At 40.0% G+C, this 22,092-nt stretch overlaps 1 protein-coding gene across 2 annotated transcripts in view; it reads right to left on the bottom strand.

The window, feature by feature from the left end:
- Positions 1 to 22,092, bottom strand: part of bcam (basal cell adhesion molecule (Lutheran blood group)) — a 52,511-nt gene that overhangs the window by 5,796 nt on the left and 24,623 nt on the right. Inside the window, exons 2-13 of one of the 2 annotated variants that reach the window (XM_038710944.1) lie at positions 13,874 to 14,001; positions 13,401 to 13,617; positions 11,630 to 11,703; positions 11,348 to 11,444; positions 11,059 to 11,241; positions 7,228 to 7,349; positions 6,902 to 7,043; positions 6,247 to 6,362; positions 5,339 to 5,480; positions 3,826 to 3,950; positions 2,947 to 3,088; positions 2,073 to 2,096 (exon numbers count right to left, since the gene is read on the bottom strand). In XM_038710944.1, coding sequence (XP_038566872.1) covers positions 2,073 to 2,096; positions 2,947 to 3,088; positions 3,826 to 3,950; positions 5,339 to 5,480; positions 6,247 to 6,362; positions 6,902 to 7,043; positions 7,228 to 7,349; positions 11,059 to 11,241; positions 11,348 to 11,444; positions 11,630 to 11,703; positions 13,401 to 13,617; positions 13,874 to 14,001 — 1,512 coding nt within the window. The remainder of the gene's footprint in view (positions 1 to 2,072; positions 2,097 to 2,946; positions 3,089 to 3,825; positions 3,951 to 5,338; positions 5,481 to 6,246; positions 6,363 to 6,901; positions 7,044 to 7,227; positions 7,350 to 11,058; positions 11,242 to 11,347; positions 11,445 to 11,629; positions 11,704 to 13,400; positions 13,618 to 13,873; positions 14,002 to 22,092) is intronic. The other variant, XM_038710945.1, reaches the window with a different exon arrangement.

Raw genomic sequence — 22,092 nt, 5'->3', positions numbered from 1 at the left:
GGCTGGTGTCCCTTAAAGGAATAGTTCAACATTTTGGGAAACAAAGTTGTTTGCTTTATTGCAAAAAGAGTTAGAGGAAAAGATTGATGCCCCTCTTATATCTGTCCGTTAAATATAAAGCTGGAGCCAGGAGGCTGTTAGCTCAGCATAAATACTGGAAGCAGGATGAAACAGCCTTGTAGACTGACTCCTTTCAAAGGTAAAAAAAATCTGCCTACCAGCAACTCTAAGGCTCACTAATTAACACATTATACCTTGGTTGTTTAATGGATTAACAGGGGATTATATGATGGACCATGAAATGTAAAATCCTTTAAATTTGTCTTTCAAGCAAAGTTCTAGTAAACAATTAACAAGGTTTATTTAACTAATGATAACAACAGTAAAAGTACTTCTACTTCTCTCTGTGGCTACACTGATGCCAACATAAGTTAAATTAACCGCAAACAAACTTTAAAAATGAATGCAAATTGGAACATAACTTCGCTCTCTTTTTGGGCTGTGATAAGTGGTGGTGGTATAAGAATGCCATTATGTATTCTGTTGTGTTGATACACAAAGGAAAGGTTCTTTGCCTCCACACTGTGCATTTTTTACTTATATCGGGGCACCTTCAACATTTCTACGAATTTTTTTAAATTAGCATTGTGGGACACTTGAACTTCCCTTTGAAACCCAAAATAATCAAATAATTTCACTTTTAGCAAATCTTTAGGTCTGGGTGATCTACAGGACATTTTCAGTTTGGGGCCACATCCCTGCTTTGAAGTAAAAGATTAAAAGAAAAAACCAAACATACAAAGAAAATGTGATATTATTGCATAACAGCAGCTGTGGTTCAGGGAGTAAGATGACATTCTTGTAGAGCTGAAACAATTCATCAACTAATTGTTTAGGCAATTGTTTTGTTAAAAAATGCATCTGTTTTGGCAATCGATTCAGTGCTTTTCATTTCAAGTAAGTTTTCAATATAAATACCAATTATTCCCAAGTTTGAGCTTCTCAAATGTGAGTATTTGTTGATTGTCATTTTCTTATGTTATAGTGAACTGATAATTTGGGGGTTTATTCGACAAAACAAGGACGTCTGAAAAACTTAATTTAGGTTTTAGAAGATTGTCACATTAAACTGACATTTTAGAGAGCAAATTATTCATCGATTAAATGAGAAAATAATCACATAATTAATCAAAAAGGGAAATAATCGTTAAACTTCAAGATTGTGATGGACAATAAAGTCTGACAGCAAAGTTTCAAAAACCAATATAAAATGTACCAAAAGTCCTCTCAACTACAGTAATACAAGTACGGATACACAAACACATTAGCTCTTGTAAACACATATACATTAACCTGTGTGTAAACACAGACATCTATACACACACAGTGACTTACAGTTCTAGACGAATGCCATACACATGTCAATAGGGTTAGCGATACAGACCTGACTTAAGCACAGGGTTTCCAGAGAGCAGCACTTTGAAAGAAAGAGAGTTTCTCAGTCCCATAGCATAGCAAAGCAACAACCACCACACACCACTAAGAGCATACACAAACGAAAGCTAAGGTTACAAGATCCTACACATCCCAGCGAGCGGAAACGACGAAAGGAAAAGTGTGAAACAAGACGGCAGTCGGAAAAGAAAAGGTGACCAAAAAGGAGACACAGTGAAGAAGCACAGAGAGGAAAGGAAGGAATAGAATAGAATAGATTCCTTTATTGTCCCCAAAGGGCCACAAAAAGTTGTAGTAGCATCCACAAAATATAGGACAGACATCATACAAAGGTGACAAGAGAAGAATAACAATATACAATATCCACAGTGTTCGGTAGCAAGAGGGCAAATATACAAGATTACAGTACAGTGGAGGGAGTTGTGTCTGTGTGTGTGTGTGTGTGTGTGCACGAGTGCACGTGTATGTCTATTGTGTGTGTGTGTATCTAGTGTGATGAAGGGGCTGGAGCAAGAGGTAATGGGTGGCGGGGGGATTTCTAAATTACAGGGTATGTACAACAAAGAGTCCTGAGAGAAGGAGGGAGGAGAGGAGAAGGAGAAGGGAGAAGGCTCTACCTCTGTCGGCCGAGTTGTTAATTGCTGCAAGAGAGGAGAACAAAAAGAAGTAAAGGGTTTAGTTTGCAGATCGTGGTAAATGAGCAAAAGAAATTTGGATTTGGCTGCACCAGCTCTTTGTAAATCCGTTACTAAGTACAACTACAACATAAAGTCCCCCTTGGCAACTACAAGCTATTTTCAAACTATTAATTTAATAAATGATTTTATACCACTAAAAAGTCATAGCTAATAACAACTTCAATACCCGTAATGTGCAAATAGGTCACAAGAAAACATCTGTCCAGTAAAAAGCAATCACTAGATCGCTAGAATAATCACTAGAAGTCTCTAACATCAATAGCTAAACCATAAATTAAAAAAAATGAGGCTAAGGATATAGGATAGAATAGGACTGGCCTTTATTGTCTCCCTTGTTAGAAATTTGTTATATTGAACTATATATATTGAATATAATATCTGCTTACATTAGAATGAGTGGGGAAATATCAGACTAAGCTAACCTAGCTGATGTCCTAGATCACATCGTTATTAAACAGCATTTGTATCAGGTCAGATTTGTCATCCACATTCCACATTTCGTTTACTCTTATATTAGCAAGATAATGTTAGTTCAGTTAGCTCAGTTAACTACACAACAATGACACCCAGCAGTTAGTGGATGTCTATATTAATAACTACTTATCTCTACAAAATAACTCGTGTTTGTGGTACAACCTGTTTGAAGTGATTGATGTGATTCCGTCGACTCCAATTTTTTTGGCTCATTACAAAAAAACACAAACATCAAAAGCCTGCAGTGAAGAAAACACGAAGGGGAAGGAGGGAGGGAGATAAAGAAGCACCATCGCTGCCGTCATCTCCTGACACTGACCTCTTTTGAGAGATATCTCGAAGGTCTTGCTATCTGTTCCATGCTCGTTGGAAACCTCGCAGGTCACCCCGTCCTTCATGACCTTGGCTGTGGCCTGCAGGGTTACAGTGCTCACCACCTTGCTACCTTCCACTGACACGGACTGGCAGGAGCGATGGATGGAGGCAAGAGACATGGAGGAAGGACAACAAAGAGAACACATTTATTTTTACCTATTCCCTCATTTCTTACCTACATTTCAAATTTGTGGCATATCTTGTTAATATATTGCACACTTTCTTGCTGTGTCTTAATAAGTCCCTACCATGCTCTTAAAAATGGTCAGTTGTGTAAGTTGAAATGTCTCTCAGCTTTGATCTTACATATATCACTATTGGCTTCTGAAATGATAATTTTTTTTAGAAGAATCTTGAAAGTTATATCTCATTTTATCACTTTTATGTAATATTTCAATTATGAAGCTGCATTTTTCCTGTAAGTTTCTTTAAAGCTGCTTCGTATGGGATTTTCTTTTCAACTATCACATTAATATGAAATATAAGAATAAAATATTACTTTCCAAAGCCCTGCAAGCTGCTTCTGTCCCTCCTCTTTCTATTGCTTTTGAAGTTTAACATACCAGCATACTGAGAAGAAGATCTTACGATGTTATGGAAAAATCATGCCTCAGACTTCACATAGTGACCACAATGAAAACTCTAATGATAGCTCTGTTTGGACTACATCTTTCCCTCTGTTTGTATAGCTTTACTTGTGTAATTTCCTTCCAGGAAAGTAGTGATTACATGTGTTTACTAAGTGACTCCTGTAAATTGCACACTAGGAAAGGAAATAAATCAGGTAATAATATGTTATATTTTTATGTTTTTACATTCGCACCTCTTTTCCTGAGGGCTTCCAGGTGAACTGAGGGGCAGGAGAGCCGTAGGCCGAGCACTTCAGAGTCACCATGTCTCCTTCCTTCCCCACAGCTGCAACTGCGGGAGTTTCTATCATTGGCTTTCCTAGAAGGGATGTGAGAAAGCCAGTGACCAGGGGGAACTTTTGATCTAAACACAGCAAAAGCTCAAATGCACGTGCACACACTGTAAATAACAACTTAGTAACAAAAGTTCCCATGCTTTCTAAGTTGTTCTGAGTTAAAGGAACTAAAGTTGAATCATTAGTCATCAAAGTAATCCTCAGTTATAAAAATGTTCACTGAACTTCAGAAAACAAGTTCAACTAGAATTGTAAGCAGTTGTAAGCGGGGTCCACGTCCCCTGGTTCCAGCCGCCCCCCTCGCCCCGCAGGGGCCGCGTGAGTCGACCCGGGCGCTTTGAAATTAAAAGGACTTGAGGTTACGGAGATCTAAAATGAATGGATGTGTATGGGAGTGTCATTTGAAATAGGATTAATAGTGCCACCTAGAGGCAGATTGACAAGAAATTTCACACAGTCCCTTGGGAGGGCGTGCCAGATAAGGTCCCCGAGTTTGGTGTTGATCGGACGTTGCAAACCTGAGATTTGACATCACATCCTAATTTTAGCATTTTTTGCAAACATTTGTTAGCTTATAATTGATATTTTTTTACGAATCGGCAGTATCCCCCAAACACATACACATTCCCAGCCCACTCGGGCTTGGATCCCTAATAAACAAGATATTATGTTGAATCAACAACTGTTCAACCACACTGATACTGTATTCATTTGCTTTTAAGTACATTTTCAAAGTCAGTCAAGAACATTTGCACCAAAGTAAGTACAGAGACACTGAATCACTCCAAATAAGCTTGTTACATTATAAGAGTACTTAGGGTATGGACTGATATTAATAATAACCTTTACCCTGGTTTACATTGTTTTCATTATTATGAAAATGAAACAGGAGTTAACATGTACAAAAGACACATTGCAAGTTTTAATATGCTCATCTAGTTTCTTTATAAAATAATGAGTTGAAGTTTCATCAGTGCATTCATTCAACTCATTTCAAGACAAAAGAACTCATGGTCACAAGTTCTTGGTCTGGAAATAACATTTAAAAGAAGATTAGCTGATTCCATTATACTGCTGTATGATGTTTTACAGTGTACTTACAGTTTCGTCCCACACTGACGCTAAATTATCAACAGAATAGGAAGCCACACCTTCTGTTAGCATCCTCATACTCCACAACCTCCTTCCTCTGATTTAAACAATACCCTCCACACCCTACACATTGTTCATTATCCTGTGTATGTGTATGTGTGTAGTAGTTGTAATGGTACAGGGTTTAGAAAAGATGTGATTGAAATCTTTAAGTTAAGTCTTTAAGTCTTGTCCAAATACAGTTTTATTGGTTTTCCTGAGGTAGGCTCTGCATGTAGGTCTATGAATGTGTGTGTGTTTGTCTATGTCAGTGTGTTACCTTTGACAGTGAGGTTTACACTAGCCCAGGCAGTCAGTCCTGGCACAGATGGCATGGCTCCAACACACATATACTCTCCAGCGTTATCATAGGAAACATCTTGTATTGACAGCGTGCCGTCCTGAGAGAGCACCTCAGAGCCCTGGATGAACAAACAGAAATAAAACCAATTGGACTCACGCTATTAGCACTCTTTCTTTTTATTCTCTGTGTGTGAATATGAGAGTAGAACAGCACTGTGAATATCTAGTTTGAGCACGCTCCTATGCTGGGAAAGCAAAAGAAGCAACTTCACACACACTGTTCCAAAGCACAGTGATAACAGATCAAAGTCATTCCTCCATGATGAATCTGTCTCTTGCAATTCCTCTGAATTTCTTCTCATAGGAATCCTTCTTACTAAGAACAAACATGTTCTTCTACCCAGAAAACCAGCAGTCGGTGAGTTTCTATCACACCCGGGAGACACAACAATAGATACACAGGCTACAACAACAGGCCCGACGCTCGAGGAACAATCTGTGGAGGAGAAGAGATGAATACCAAAACACCAAAAACCCCCACTGCTAGAATCAGAATGTACTGAGCCTCTTCAAGAGACCGCAAAAGTTAGCAAATCGTCTTTTCTTTGGTATGTTTACTGTAGAAAATACATTTAAAGCATATATTTTGGTTACCACAGAAAGCAGACGGAGTGCTTTTCATTACTGTTAAGTATTACCTTTAGCCTGCTACACAGAGAATGCAAACTCCAAATAGTTTTAATGATCTAAAAAACTGTTATCTAGGTACGCTCAGAAAGAATTATGTGGAAAGATGAATAAAAGACCCAAAGCTCTGCATTCTTATTAATACAGAAGTTTTCCATGAATGCAGAAGGACAGCAAGGTTGAGAAAGCGACACACACCTTTTTCCACTGAACAGTATGCGTAGCAGAGCCCTTAGTCTTACACTGCCACTCCACCTTGTCTCCAAGCATGACAACTTGAGGCTGGACAGGGATCACGCTCACTGGGTCGATGTCTGACAAAGACAAAATACAAAGCAATCGAGAGAGATGGTGTAAGACACACGAAACCCGAAGCCTTCTATAGATTCTTAGGAGCCACTTACAATCAAAAAGCTTGTCATTGCTTAAACAACCATGTAATAAGGCTGTTAAAACAGCCACACTAAGCAGAATATTGAAATCACTTTGTGAGTATAAAGCTAATACACTTAGTCTGAAGTTAAGCCCATTTTGAAGCCCAAGTTAAGCCTATTCTATGCTATTTCTAGGCTATCTCCACTTAATGTGTGTGATAAGATCAAATTAAGGAGTGTAGCTGGGATAACATTAAAGTAACAGATGAACTGAAAAATTGAATTGGATATTGGCCTCTTGAAACGAAAGGATTCCATTAAGCTCTTCCCTTCTAACCCTTTAATTCTATGATTTACTGATGAAAAGAATGGCTTACTGCTAAAGCAAAACTGCACAAACAGGAGGTAAATTGTTCTTTATTTGTATTTACTTAATTCTGCAGTTGCTGTGTGTGTGTGTGTGTCTTTGGGTCACTCACAGTGGACAGCGAGGTTGATTGTTCCACTCAGGTCAGCTTCCATGTTATCAAAATCCATGGCTGAGCACTTATACACACCACCATCTGTGCGATTTACAGATTTCAGCACCAGGAGACCACTCTGGCCAATGATAGTTTTTCCCTGAAGGTGAAAGGACAGGCATTGGCAGAGAGAGACGTGGATAAAGACTGAGTGAGAGCGAGACAAACATTATCACATTTTTAGAAAAAGTTGGGATACTTTTTGCAAAAGCAGTAAAACAACAAACGTTTGCTCTTTCTGTCTCTCTCAAACAAACATATATGTACATGAAATGCACACGTACATCTTTGGAAAAGTCAAACTCAGGCTGAGGGTTTCCATCAGTCTCACACTTCATGGTAACATCGTCGCCCTCTTTGACTGGATCAGTGTTGAGAAGGGAGAATGTTGCCTTCTCAGATGGATCTAGACGGACAAGAACAGATATGGGACAGGTGAAAATTCCTACATTGGATACATTTACACTGTTATATTGTATATCATCAGTCAGATATGTGCAACACATTCCACACAGGGTGTTTTACTTCACCAGTACCTCCTCTTTCCTTGCCTCATCATTCTTCTTTAGCTGAATATCAAATTTCACTGTGGTTAGGGTAGCTGGGATTGGCTCCAGCCCCCAACGACCCTGTACGCAGGATAAGCGGTTGACGATGGATGGATGGATGGACTGTGGTTAGGGTTGCCACCCGTACCTTAAAATACGGAATCGTCCGGTATTTGAGGACTAAATAGCGGTTTGTCCCGTATATCCCATGCAAATCATCCCACCCGCATTCTGTGAATTGGGCCTCTGATTGGGCAATATTTGCTGCCATTGTTGGTGGCGGCGGCAGCTCGAGAACCCCCCCCCCTTCCCTCTGAAACGAAAGCGGATGCAAAAAATAGCCTACCAACGACAACGAGAGAGGAAGAAATCAAATAGCCTACTTGAAGACTATCAAGCCAAACTTCACAAATTTTCAGCCAGTGTGATGCATGGTGGCCTGTGACAGCATGCCGAGGCAGTGTTATGATTTAGTAAAACATAATTTTCTGATTTCTGGATTTCATATGCTGCCTATTTGTTAAGAAATATTGTTACAATGTAAATGAAGCATGTCTACATTATGGTATGATTTGTTTTTTAAGGTTGAGATATACAGTCAGACACATAAGCATTATTTTAATAAGAGATAAGAGAGAGATATAAGCTATTTATTACACATTTAATTATCAAAATATAGTGCCTATGTGAAGAATATAAACAACTATGTGTTATGCTTGACCAATCTATAGAATAGCATGATTCAATACTATAGAATTAACAATAAGCTGAATAAAAACTGAAAAAATAAATACATGGAATATATTTACTGACCAATAATAAAAATGGTGTTGAATTAAATTGAGAAATGTTTGTAGATAGATTATTTATGTGTGGATTCATCGTTTGGACAGTTTTACAGCTAACAATGACAAATATTTTAGCCAAAATCTGTGTTCACGCCACCCTTTACAATTACTCAAGTTCATTAGCAATTTCTCAGCAAGAACAGGTGCTCTGTGGAACTCATTAGGAGTGAGCTTTTTGTGCTCATAGTTTTACTGTAGTAGTTTAAAAGACAAACATCTACTCAGTGCTGCATGAGTACTGTACTTCTGACTAGAAAACATTTATAAAAGGAAGTGGGCCTAACATGCTCCAATACTGCACACAAAATCCTTTGCAAAAGTCGTTTCAGTCAAATCGAATCAAAGCATTTGTTTTAGCCTATTTGTAGTTAATAAGTTATGGACGTGTTGATTTAATAAGTTAATAAAATACAGTTCACATCCTATTTTTTGTGGTCTCACTGTCACACATTGTTGGCCTATGATTATTATTGTCACAACTATGTATTTAGCTATGACAATATGACTAGTCTTGAGTTATGATAGAGACTGGCTTCATCTGTTCACACTGATTTCAAAAGCAGATAGCTTATTTTAACGTCCATTGGTATCAATCTTAATACTTTCCTGAAAACATGTTTTAAGTTATGATATACCACCACTGCCACACCATTGGGCCTGTTGTTGCCGTGCCCCTGAGGGGTATGGCCCCCACTCTGGCAGGCGTCCCTTATTTTCCTGTATTGAAGGTGGCAACCCTAACTGTGGTTGCGTTAAACTACAGTGTTTAGCAGGAGGAAAGATATGCAACCAAAAAAGTGAACATAACACTAATAAATGCTTGTTGACAATGTTTCATTTTAAAGGGCATATGTTTTTCTTAAAATGAAAAAGTAAAATGAGGATGGAAGACAGGGCGAGGCTTACACGTGTATAAATAAATCTGGGGTTTTCAGTCTTTTTAGCCAACTCTGTCATTCTCCATTACTTTGGTCCAGACTAAAATATCTCAAGAAATATTCTATGGAATTTTTGTCCAGACATTTATGGTCCCCAGAGGATAAATCCTAATGGCTTTGGCGATGTCCTGGTTTTTCCTCCAGCATCACCAGCAGGTTGAGATTTTTGGCTTATAGTGAAATGCCATCACAACTATCTAATGCTTTGGTTAGTATGCTAACATGCACATTTAAGTTGGTGGACATCATAAACATTACACCTGCTAAACATTAGCCTCATCGTTGTGAGCATATTTGCATGCTCATGTTAGTATTCAGCTCATGGCAGTATAGCCTTACCTGAACTAATAAGCCATTTTATGCAATTACGTCTCAGTGCTCTGTACTCGCTTTGGTGCATCATGTGTCTATATAGTGGCACAATCTTAGCTCATGCACCCAATAAGTAAAAGAAACCCAGGGAACATAACAAACAATCACAAAAAACTACCATTGGAGTCTTTGAAAGTAATGCTGCTCTTAAGGAAGTCATTCATTTTTAGTCAGCCTGGTGTAGTGGGGACAGCAAACTGGTCTGATAAGAAGCTATCCCTTGATAACCAAGCAGCTAGCTCTGTCTAATTGCTGCCATTTTAGGCAATAGTTTGACATTTTGTGAAATACGCTCATTGAGTTTCTTGCCAAGAGTTACATGAGAAGATGAGAAGATCGATACCACTATTACATCTGTGCGGTAAATATAAGCAGGGTCCAATTTGTGTAAAAAAACAGAAGGATAATACCCTCCTTATGCCTTGTGAGTGTTGATAGGCTATTATTTGTGACTTGTAACCAATCAGGACATTGAGCAAGACTACTAGAGTGTTGATTACCTACAGACAGAGAGAGGCAGCTCCAATAGAGCCAAAGTAGGGCATTTTAAAGGAGACCTATTATGCTTTTCCACATTTTATGACTTTTCTACAATGTTATAATGTTGGATGTTCATGTTAAACATGGTCAAATCATCAAAGAATTAGGTTAAAGTATTTAAAAGAAATCCCTGTGAGCAAAAACCTCAGATCTCCTGCTGTTCTGAATGCTCTGTTTTGAACTGCTTTTTCTACAAACAGCTCCGTTCTAGGTAATACGGAGCCAGACGGAGCTGGTGTTCCATATATGGGCATGTGCTCCCATAGCAACGGCCCAGCAACGACTCAGTCTGTCTGTTCATCCCAGCAACAACAACAGCCTGGTAACATGCTTCAGGTCTTCGCCAATCATAAGACAGTGAGCTTTGAGGGGGGGGGGCTCAAAGAGACAGGAGTATTTGCAGCTTGTTTCACACAGAGGCTGAAATGAAGCCCTACAAGAAAATGAAATATGTTTTTGAACTTTGAATCATGCAAAGCTGCCATACAGGAGTCACATAACTACAATATAGGTCTGGAAAAGCAGTTTAATAGGTCTCCTTTAAAATAAAATGAACCCTAACAAAACTACAGATGGATCCGAACCATGAGTTTTGTGATCAGTTGCATCACAAAATCACCCTCTCTGAGGGTGGGATAAAAATTATTCAGCAGAGGCAGCGATATATAAACCAGGAAGGGGGAAATCCCACGCATCCCCCCGGCAAATCGCACCCTGAATATAAGGCTACAGCCAGCAGGCAGGTAGCTTATCTTAGCATAAAGATTGGAAACCACTTGCCTGACTGTGTCCGAAGTTAACAAAGTCTACCTAGTACCAGCACCTGTAAAGCTCACTAATTAAAACCCTTGACCCTCCCCTCCACTCACAATTGAGGTTGATGGTGATGGTGTCGGAGTCCTTCTTTATAAACTGGTCTCCTGGCATAAAGTACTCCACAGTGCAGTGGAACACAGAGTCCTTGTCTGCCTTTGTGGGCTGCATATACAGGGTGCTCTTGATAGTGTAGAGACCGGACGCCTCCTTCACCACCGAGGGAATCATGTAGGTCTCTGACAGAAAAGAGGGATAAAAGAAGGAACAAAGCACACATATTATCCTCTGTTTTGTACAGCATGTGATATTAGACTATATATGTACTATTTATTAAACACATACTCTCCTTTCTGTCCTTGACCTCAGGTAAGGGCTGTTCATCTTTGAACCAGATAATTCTTGGCTGAGGATGTCCGTTCATCGTCACACAGGTACCAATCTAATACACATGAACAAATGCATGGGGGACAAAAGAAAGTGGACTGAAAATGTGTCTTCAGTGTTCACATGAAATCAGAAAATATGTTCACATGCAGGATACACACACAGTTAGAGAAATGTCACACACACACACACACACACACACACACACACACACACACACACGCACACACACACACACACCTCAGAGCTGGTAGACTGTCCTGCAGAAATGGCTTGACTTGCAGGCCTTGTGAGTTCTGGCTTCTCTGGAGCAACTGAGACAATAAAGGTAGCGGTGGGGTGTCATTATTATATCATTACAATTCCTTGGAAGATAAACCTTTAACATAGATGGAAGCACACACAATCTCACTTCCACATATTGAGTCCAACACACATGCCTGTTTTAATAAGTCAAGCAGTAAATATCCTGCTTCACATTATTTCACTGTGACCTGGTTCACATGAACTGACAAGGGTCAAATAACAAATAAATAAAAAACACCCCCTTTCTCTGGCACACACACAGCCACAGGTGTGAGAGTTCCCTCTTGTTTCTGTGCTTCACTCCCTAGCTCACTTGTTCACATGCAAGGTCATCTTATCACTGCCTGCAGCTGTCGACTGCTTATAAAAATAAACAGTAGATCGGTATTCCTCTTTCTATCTTATTCGCTTAATTCTTTGTTTTTAGTTTTTTTACTGCTCCCAAAACCGCTGAAACATTTTTTATAGCCATTCCCTTTTCACACATACTGTGTATGCAGGCAGCCATATTTATGCACAGTAGACATACAGGCAGGATAAGTTTGATTCTGTTTCTGTGTTTCTGCTAAGCAGACATACTACTCTTAACTGTGGGCCTCCTGAGAGAGAAACCAGACTATCACTGCTGCAGCTCAACCCTCAGGAGACCTCATAACTCAGTCCTATTAAGGTGAGGCAGGACAGACAGACACACTATAACTTATTCCCCAATGAGTCAAGTGGTCAAATATAGACAAAGAATGATTGCTGGTTTGTGAGACAGGCTGTTTTCTAACTACTCTGGGCATAAAGTGCATCCAAAAAGGCCTTTGTCAAAAAGCACTGCACTGAGGTATTGTCTACCACTGATTAGCCCATTCACGATTAATAGCTTCTTTTACAAGGTTGCTTTAAACTTCAGTGCCTCTGAGTGCATACATTTTAAAGGATATCTTGCAAGCTTTTTTGACTAAGCTTGACTATTCTAAACTTCTTTTGCCAGTCATCCAACACATGTTTTCGCTCTTTAGAGTGATTGATCAGTCCAATCCAAAATGCAAATGAATCGTATTCATTTTGGTGGGCCACTAAATGCTAAAAGCATGATTGCTGTCTGCTCAGGGGTTACTGTGGGAGTGGCAAGGACATATCAGCCTGTATCAAGGGTCAGCCCTCAGTACCTTGGCAATAAATCTGGACTGTTATTAAGGTGAGATATATGAGACATGACAGGTGTGATTGAACTATTCATCAGTTGTGTCAAGAGTGATTAGGTTGTGACTAATTGACCTCTGGGAAACTTATCAACGGAAATTGGTAACCCCAGGCATTGCAAAAGGCTTTGAAGTCCTACACATGACGAAAAAATATTAGTGTAATAAAAGTCTACTCTATTCTTAACACATGTAGACAAGTCATACTTTATGATACTATATTTATATAAAGACGTTTTGCATAAAGTATGTGTGAAATGCAATCAGCAAAATACATTTCATGCATTAGGTACAATTAAGCCACTTCTAAATGAAAGTATGCATGAACACACATGCCCCTCTGATTAAAGCCATAAACCTTTAGAGGCAGTGACGGTAACAAAACAAGACATAAATTCCACACATCACCAACTGATGGGAAAGTGCGTGTGTGTTTGGGGTGGGGGTGGGGGGTCTTTAAAAAAGTCACGTTAAGGTCATATGAAAGGCCAAAATGGCTCTGGTCAACTCACAGAAGACTTTGAGCATAGTGATGGCATCTCCAACGCCAGCGGGGCCAGCGGTAACCTGGCAGTAGAAGGCGAGCTCGTCGGAGGGTCGAACCGAGGAGATGGTCAAGGCGAAGTCCTCTCCAATAGTGACCCGCTCACTCACAGGGGTGCCGTCATCGCTTTTTCCCTTGCCATCCTGGGAGCGGAAAGCTACACGCTTTCTGGTTCCCTGCTCCTCCTGAAATCGATGGACAGACAGAAGGAGATACAGAAAGAGGATCGGAGAGTAATGAGAAGCAATGGAAGGAGTCAAAAGACAAAGAAATAGGTAAGAGAAAACAGGAGACATTAGATCTGGAACTGCGTTTGAAAATACAGATTTTGACAGCGCACTGATTTACAAAGTATTCCTCATAACATGGATATCGCCTGCTTTATATTGTCTAAAACTATTTGAATAAAGAATATTAATATAATATATTGAAATTACTTACAATGAACCATTCAACAACAGTGTTGCTTGATGGTTGTGAGACTGTGTATTTGCAGGGCAGTTTGGCAGTCTCTCCTTTTAACACCTCCACTTTAGGAGTCACCTCCACACTCACAGCCCCACTACATACTGCAGAGAAAAACACACAAAGACAGAGAGAAAGAATGTGATTAAAAAGTCAAGCATATGAAGCCAGAAGGACTGGTAGTAATGTGTTAACAATGCAGGTTTTAAAAACATCTACAAGGATTTACTTTAACCATATGGCATTAATACCACTGTGTATCATAATAACATCATTGCTTAAGGTAAAACTCAAAAATGTATTACTGAGTGACATTTAGTGGTTGGGCATGTCTCATGTAGAAAGAGGCTAACAGCAAGATAACAAGATAAAGACCTAAGCTAAAAACCTACTACATTACAAAATCTAATGACTTACAGAAAGATCTATTGGTCTAATTGACAGTACTGAAAAGACACAACCCCACACATGTTCAGTACTGTTAACTCCATCTCAAAGACAGGGGGACAGGGGGAAAAAATAATAACATCATAAAACCACAATGACTAAGTTGTTAGAACTTTTGGAACATACTAAACCTTAGGATCAATAAGTCGATAGTGTTGCATGAGTGGCTTGAGAGGTTTTTATGGATATTTTGACATTTTGTCTCTCAATGAAGTCTCTAGTGGAATCTATTGTAACTGATGTAAACCGACTATAGCAGCAGGTCACAGGCTACAAGTATCAGTATTCCTTTAAATGTGTTAGAACTGCAATAAAAACTCTTAACGGACCCTGAGGGAAGTTAGGAGGCCCTCATCACTGTCAGCTGTCTTCATTCAACAGAGGCATCAGGATTCACACAGTGTCCCAGATATCAATGGGAGAGTAGCAGCTAGGGCACAGCGTGGACCTAGACTGGGTCCTGTGGGGATCTGGAACAGTGGAACTATCTAACTCTCTGTACATGTAGCTACAATGTGACAAGGAGATTGCACTGCAGAGAGGAGAAAAATGGGAGGAAAAGGACTGAGAGCTGCAGGAAGGGAAGGAGCTCCATTTATGCTAATGACGCCACTGCAGCACATACAGTGTCATAAATCTTATGTTACAGTAACACATGGCGGCAGTGGAGTTCAGTGCTTTGTGAGGCTCTAATGTGTAGAAACAAGGAGCAACTGCTAAGAAAGAACAATGTTGTTTGAGTGATTTGAGTGAACAAATGGATGACATATTTAATTTGTACACACAGGCTTATATGAAACATAGTGCTTGCCAGGCATGAGATAAAATTGATATGCCAGGAGGAAAACATACAGGGTTATAGGAGTGAGGTCATATTTACTGTAAGATAATATACTTTCACAGAAATAAAAATAACAGTAAGTAAATAATGGATGAATCAGGGAAGCAACAGTAAACAACCACTCAACAACATTACCCCAAAAACTTTCTATATTGCAAAAACTTTTAACATTAAGTTAAGTATCATTAAAAAGCCAGAGATCTAGGCTCAAATTAAAATTCATATTCTGGACATACGTTACTAATGAACAACCCAGCCCCATATTCTGTATGATAACATAAATTAATCATGTCATCACTTTCTGGACTACAAAATCTACATTTTAATAATTTATTTGTTGTGAGAAACTGCCAAGAGTGGGGAGGATGGACTTCTGGGAATCACAGTTGTTTGACAGGCTAGTTTTAATAACAGGGCAGAGAAACGCAGACAGGGAAGATGAAAGAGTGTTTGCTAAAAATGTCTAAAGAGAGACGAGAGGAGCCGAGGGATGACCGCCTTGTTATCACTCTACTGTGAGGAAGAAAGAGAGCGAAGGATGGAAGGGAAAGAAAATGGCATTGAGTACATATACAGGAGATAATAGGGAGAGATGTCAAAAATACACACTTTGCTTGCTCAGTGTTGTGCATGTGTGTGTTAGACATTCCACCAGGGTCAGATGCTGTGTCTATTCACCATGACCCACAGACCATACAGAGGTCAGGGGTCAGTCAAGTCTTGACATTTGATGAAAAGATCTCATGTTCTTTCACTTCCTCTTAATTTACTTCTTCAATTCCTAGGCCTCTATTTTTATCCCGCCTCTCATTTTCTTTTTTTCCTTTTGTGTTTTTTGCCATCTTCATCCCTATCCAGTATTCCTCGCTGTCTAAATATTTTGTTCCATTAGCTCAGCAGCTCTCAAGTGAAACATAAGTTTTACAAACCGAATCTCATGTTCTGAGTTTGTAAGAGGGATGTAGCCCAAGAGAAAATCCTCCTCTGTTTCTACGCCAACACAAACAGCAAGCCAGACAAGCAAATGTACAAGAATGTGTGAGTAAACAAAGCGCTGTGCTTTTAGGCAGCACTCAGGATTTAAGAGTCCTGTTAAGTGGTGTATGGAGAAAATATACACTCACACACATACCACATTAAATCAAGTGACTTGCTGGCACATGCATAGAGGACCTAAATCTTAACTCAGTTACTCAAGAATTTGGAAAAAAAGAGTTTTTTAAAACATGATCGGCAGAATATGAATACTGGATTATGTTTTAACAAAGTATTAGAGGAAATCAGTTATGAAATCATAGGGGAATGCTTAGCCACTGCCTGCTCCTTTTCATACTTCATTGAAATACATTATTCAATCTTTAACATTATATAATCACATAAAGTCAATAAATTATATGGTAGGAATTAGTGTGCATGTTTATAGGGAGATTTTGTCAACTTTCTTGTAGAGCGATGTGAACTGAAAAAATAAATCTTACTGGTCCTACTATGCAAATATTAAGTGATCAACATTATGAAAATTAACAAAATAAACCCTTGAACAATGAAGTTGTTCGGTTTTTATTCCAAGACAAACACTTATGGTCCCCAGGGGATGAAGGCTACTGACTTTGGTGATCCCTTGTCTTTCTTTTAGCAGCACTATGAGGTTGACAGTTGTGGTTTTAGTTAAATACCTCTATGGCTATTGAATGGATTGTCATAAAATCTGGTAAATCTATCCATGTTCCTTACAGGATGAATTTGATTAACTCTGCCGTTCCCATAACTTCTCATTTTGAGCCATCATCAGGTCAAAAACTTGTCTAATTCATTGGGTTATGACCTGCAAAACTAATGACATTCCCATGAGACTCAGATGCACTTTGTGTTGAGTGCTATTTAGCACATGTTAGCATGTTAACACAGCAAACTAAGACAGTGAACATGGTAGAAGTTACAACTTGCAAACATCAGCATGTTTACATTAACATTTAGCAAAGTACAGCCTCAGGGTGCTGCTAGCAAGTCTGTAGACTCTTAGTCTTAGTTGCATATTAAAGGTAAGAAAACTGGCATTATCAGGTGAGTATTCATACATGTGCTGATTATTTTTAGCTGTGTTAGTCACACATTTCTGACCACGTTCACTTCCTGTGGAAACGTCATATTTTGTGCACATTTTTCAGTCACTGGCACAAATTTGCCAGACATAATGGAATATAATAAAAGCTTAATCATCACTTACAAATCAGCTACAAGACCTAATTTGGTCTCTTATGTGATAATAATAGTCATCTAATATTAAACCTATACAGTCAAGACAGTTTGTGTGAATCTAAAAAAATAACCCATGAAAATATAGATCACAGAACAAACAATCTAAATCTATTTATCCTTCAGTATCTGACATACAGTTGTTTTTTATTTCTTATAAGTAGGGTTTGGTCAGAAGCTGGTTTAAAACATGCATATAAACAGAGCTACAGAGAGGCAGTTAAAGCAGTGATGTGTGTGCCATCTGTACACATCCTTCTTTCTTTGCTAGCCTCTTCCTCCCCCATTTCTCATTTTATTGTCTGTCTCACTCTCACCCTTTTTTCTCTTTCACACACATCTTTTGGTGTCATTCACAATATGTTTTGGTTCAGAGTGATCAGTCAGGCCGCAGCTCTGTGTTTTACACAGAGGCAGCTGGACAGACAGAGATGGACAATTTAAGCATAATTAAGGAGTCCTCTGTCCAGTCTGAGCCTAGAGCAGCGCGTGTGCTTGAGTGTGTGTAAGAGAAAGAGAGAGAGAGAGAAAGGCTGGGGTTGGGGGGGGGGGGGGGGGGGGACTAGCTTCATGGGGGTCTCGTTAGCTGATGCAGGCCAGATAATCGGATTTAGCCAAAGAGAGGGAAAGTGTGTGATGGGGTGCGTGACCGGGTACAAAGACAGATGGGAACGAGACGGTCAGGCTGTGACCTGCACACGCGCGCACGCGCGCACCCACACCCACACACACACACACCCACACCCACACCCACACCCACACCCACACACACACACACACACACACACACACTCTTACAGTATATATATAATGCATGTGATATTTATGAGCAACTGAACCACCCCAGGAAGCTTGGGTTAAGTACACTGTGAGTAGAAAAACAGAAGATCTAAGTCTGCAGTCAAAGCAGCATGACAGAGTGGAGAGAGTCATGTCTGTCCCACATCCACTGAAAAGTTAATGTGAAACCATCTTTAATACCCTCTCTGTGTCTTTCTCTTTCTGCCTTTTCTTTGACTCTTCTTTTGCCCACATCTCTTTCTCTTTCACCCTCTCCCTCTGTTTCACACACACACACACACACACACACACACACACACACACCGACACACACACAATTGCGTGCCCCTCATTATGAAAAGAACCAGCTGGATCCCCTCTCTCCTGTCCTCTTTTCCTCTCTTGTTCTCCTCTCACCTACTGTTGTATTCTGGACATCAAACCAGGAGCCTCTTTCTCTCTTCCGACTCTCCTCTTTTCATCCCTCATTCTCAAAGAGCATTCTTTAATACCCAGTCTACGAACTCGCTTGTGTGTCTTGTCTGCGCATGTGGGTGAGGATAAAGAAAAAGAGAATTCAAGATAGCAAAAGAAAGGCATAAAAAAATAAGGGGGGGGGGGACTATAAGTAAAACGAGACAGTGTGTGTGGGTGTGTGGAAACCCAACCTTACCTATATGAGTGTCACCCAACAAGAACCTCTTTATAGAACCACCATGAACACGATAGTACCTGCTTGTTTCCTTGCTAACCCAAACACCACTCCTAAGAAGGGAAAACGATGTTCTGGGTAACTCAGCTTTATTTAACTTTACTGTATTGCACTGTACCTGGGTGATGCTGCTAGGGGTGCAAAAGAAGTGTGTGAGATTACTGTCAGCGTCTCACAAAGAAAGAGCAAAACTATCTGCACCAACAGAAGAATTGATCTATGAGATGAATGTAAAGCTTTAAAGTATGAAACGAGTGCAACGCGGTACCTGAATAAAGAGGAATGTCAGAGGGTGTGTGTGTGTGTACGGGTGGGCATGTGTTTGCGTGTGTGTTCCAAAACATCCTTGGCCTCTAACAGGATTAGTGTGTTTCACTGTTGGCAAAGCAAACAGTGTCCTGCTACACAAGACGCAGCCTCAATGTCACGAGAACTGAGTCACCTTCAGCACGCGGTCATTACACAACAACATGTAATAACAACTTCTGCAGTTTTATTCATTACTTTCCACTGGTCAGCACCTCTTCTTATATGCTCTGAAGTATTTCTCTCTTTATAGTTGCCATCTCTGTTTTAATCAACACTGCTGACATCTCAAGCTGAACTTATACTTAATCATTGCAGTGTAGTTACAGAGGCTACTACATAGTCTCTGCGGCTAGATTATAACCTCCTTGGAAAATGTAACTTCACATGAAGGATACAGCCTCAATGGAGATACCATGTGGCGACGGCAAGAACTGTGACTTGTGACTTGGCATGATTTTTGTTATTAGCGCTAAATCTTCTGATTATTTTCTCTGCTAATGAATTAAATGTTTAGTCTATAAAGCGTCAGAAAATAGTAAAAAAAAAAATGCCCATCACAATTTCTTAAAGTCTGGGAGGGTGTCATCAGATTGCTTGTGTTGTCTAACCAACACTCCAAACCCTAAGGATATTAACATATAAGACAAATTAAAGCAGCAAACGCTCACATTTCTTTTTAGATGATCAAAATTGTTGCGGGTTATTTTTTTTTCAACCACTCATTTCAGCTCTACTTACGTTATGTCCTAGTTATGTCCAGTCTCAGTGGAGACTGTTGACAGTGAGGACAAAATCATCATATCTTGCAAAACAAAACAGGCTCCACTTCAAAGCTCACCAGGATTCTCATTCTCTTTCACAAACTAAATGAAAGAATGTAAACACAGTTACTTTGGGGTGCGTAAAAGCATCACACAGCAATAAATCTATTCTACACCAGATGCGTGCGTACACGTGACACACAAGTATGGCTTCACTCCTACCTAAGTTGTGGTGGTTACTATCACCACAGTCACAATATGACTGACTCACAGTAACAATCATCATTGTGAGCCAGAGCCCGGTGTATGTGAATGCAATTGTGATCAGGGCGTGATAAAGGCCTGTTAATGTCACAGACGGGATCTGACTCAAATCTCTTGTTTACAGGCCTTTCGCTTCCTCTCAGCACTCACATTAGTCTGCCTGCCCGGCTAGATGGGAACAGTTTACACTCCTCAGGAAACTCAGTTTGTTTAGTGAGTGTCATTTTAGCGGACAAACTCGATCCATCTCAGAGATTTACCCAAGAGGGCCAGCTGTAAGGAGTAAAAATAAACAGATAGAGGCTCTTCAGCAGATGCTCTCTTGAAGGAAAGTGATTAAAACTACTGTGGGTTGTTGTCATATGCAAATAATACAGTTGTGGTTGGACACTGAAGAGACAAAAAAGGTGCAAGATCTTTGCAACAATGTTGACAAAGAGTGTGTGTGTGTGTATGTGTGTGTGTGTGTGTGTGTGTGTGTGTGTGTGTGGTGGGGGGGTGGGGGTGAGGGGGTGAGGGGTAGGCTAGGTCAGACTGCTAGTGTCAGGGTGGGTCCATGTAAGGCCTGGAGTCCGTCAACGCCTGACTGATGAGAAAAGAACAGGTGCAGTGCAGGAACAGCAGCTGCAGCAAAACACACACACACACACATGCACACCCACTCACCAACAATGAATGCCACATACTGAGGGCAAGAGTAAGAGGGTGAGAGACAGGCACAGTCAGACACGCAGGACCGCAGAGGCTGATAGACAGGGAGAGAGAGGAAGTTTCCCAGTTTGTAGAAGTAAAGCTTTTTGCAACCAAGGAAACAAGATAAAAACATTCACATACAGTGAAAACCAGACAGAAATAGATCCAGTATATACTTACTACTGATATACCCTACCATACTCCTTGCCTTCTAGTGGCACACGTATCCATACCAGACTAAGTGCTGCGATCTCTGTTGGTGTTGACATTTGAGAAGGAAGCACTGATATGTATCTAATGCTAATTAGAATCCCACTGTCATTTACAGTATTCATAAAGTAGGATAATGGAGAGAAACAGAAAGGGCTAGGGACAGAAAGAGAATGCAAGAAGGATAGTAGAATATTATATGCCAAAAAGAACAATTTATTTCCATACATACATTGATACTGAAAAGTAACCACGTCCTGTTGGAAAGGACATGAACAATGCAAGCCCCATTCCCGCCACATTATGTGTCTCTGCGAACATTGCTTGCAGTCTAACAAAATATGTAATATCCTGTTGGATGGAAAGTCACGTCTTGTGCAGTGCATGTGTTGCTTGTGTGCACAGGTCACTTGTGTGCACAGATATTAATACATCAGCCATGAACAATTTTAATCCTGACGAAGCAAATCATACCAATCACCATGTACTGACTCAACACTAAAAATGATTCAGTAATGAGTTTATTCTTCCCAATATGTTCAAACCAGCGTGAATAATCATAATGGATTTCTGGTTGACCTTTCCACAGACAAGGGTGGTTATGCATGCACAGTGACTTCTGTTTGCTCTTTCTATGCTCCTTTTGTGTTTGCTACTGTGTCTTGATTTGCTTATGATGTTCCACGAGAAGGAGATTTCCCCAAAGTGGAACTGACAAAGTATTTCAAGTGCTTTCATACTAGTGAAGCAAGTCTCAAGCAATGGCAGCCTTAGCTATGTTTCACCCGTTTCAAATGAAATGGGCCCTGCCCACTTTAAAAATAAACTAGGCCTACTTATTTCACTCAGTGTGTAAAGACATGGACATGGGAAGAAGGGGTTCTGCAACTACACTGCAGAGTGGAGTCTCTTCTAACGGTGA

This window comes from Micropterus salmoides, unplaced genomic scaffold (assembly GCF_014851395.1).
Source record: "Micropterus salmoides isolate LMB-PRFRI ecotype aquatic unplaced genomic scaffold, ASM1485139v1 Ms_hic_scaffold_11, whole genome shotgun sequence".
NCBI classification, from domain to species: Eukaryota; Metazoa; Chordata; class Actinopteri; order Centrarchiformes; family Centrarchidae; genus Micropterus; species Micropterus salmoides.
The sequence above is the reverse complement of the archived record's forward strand: the minus strand, read 5'-3'. Positions and strand labels throughout refer to the sequence as shown.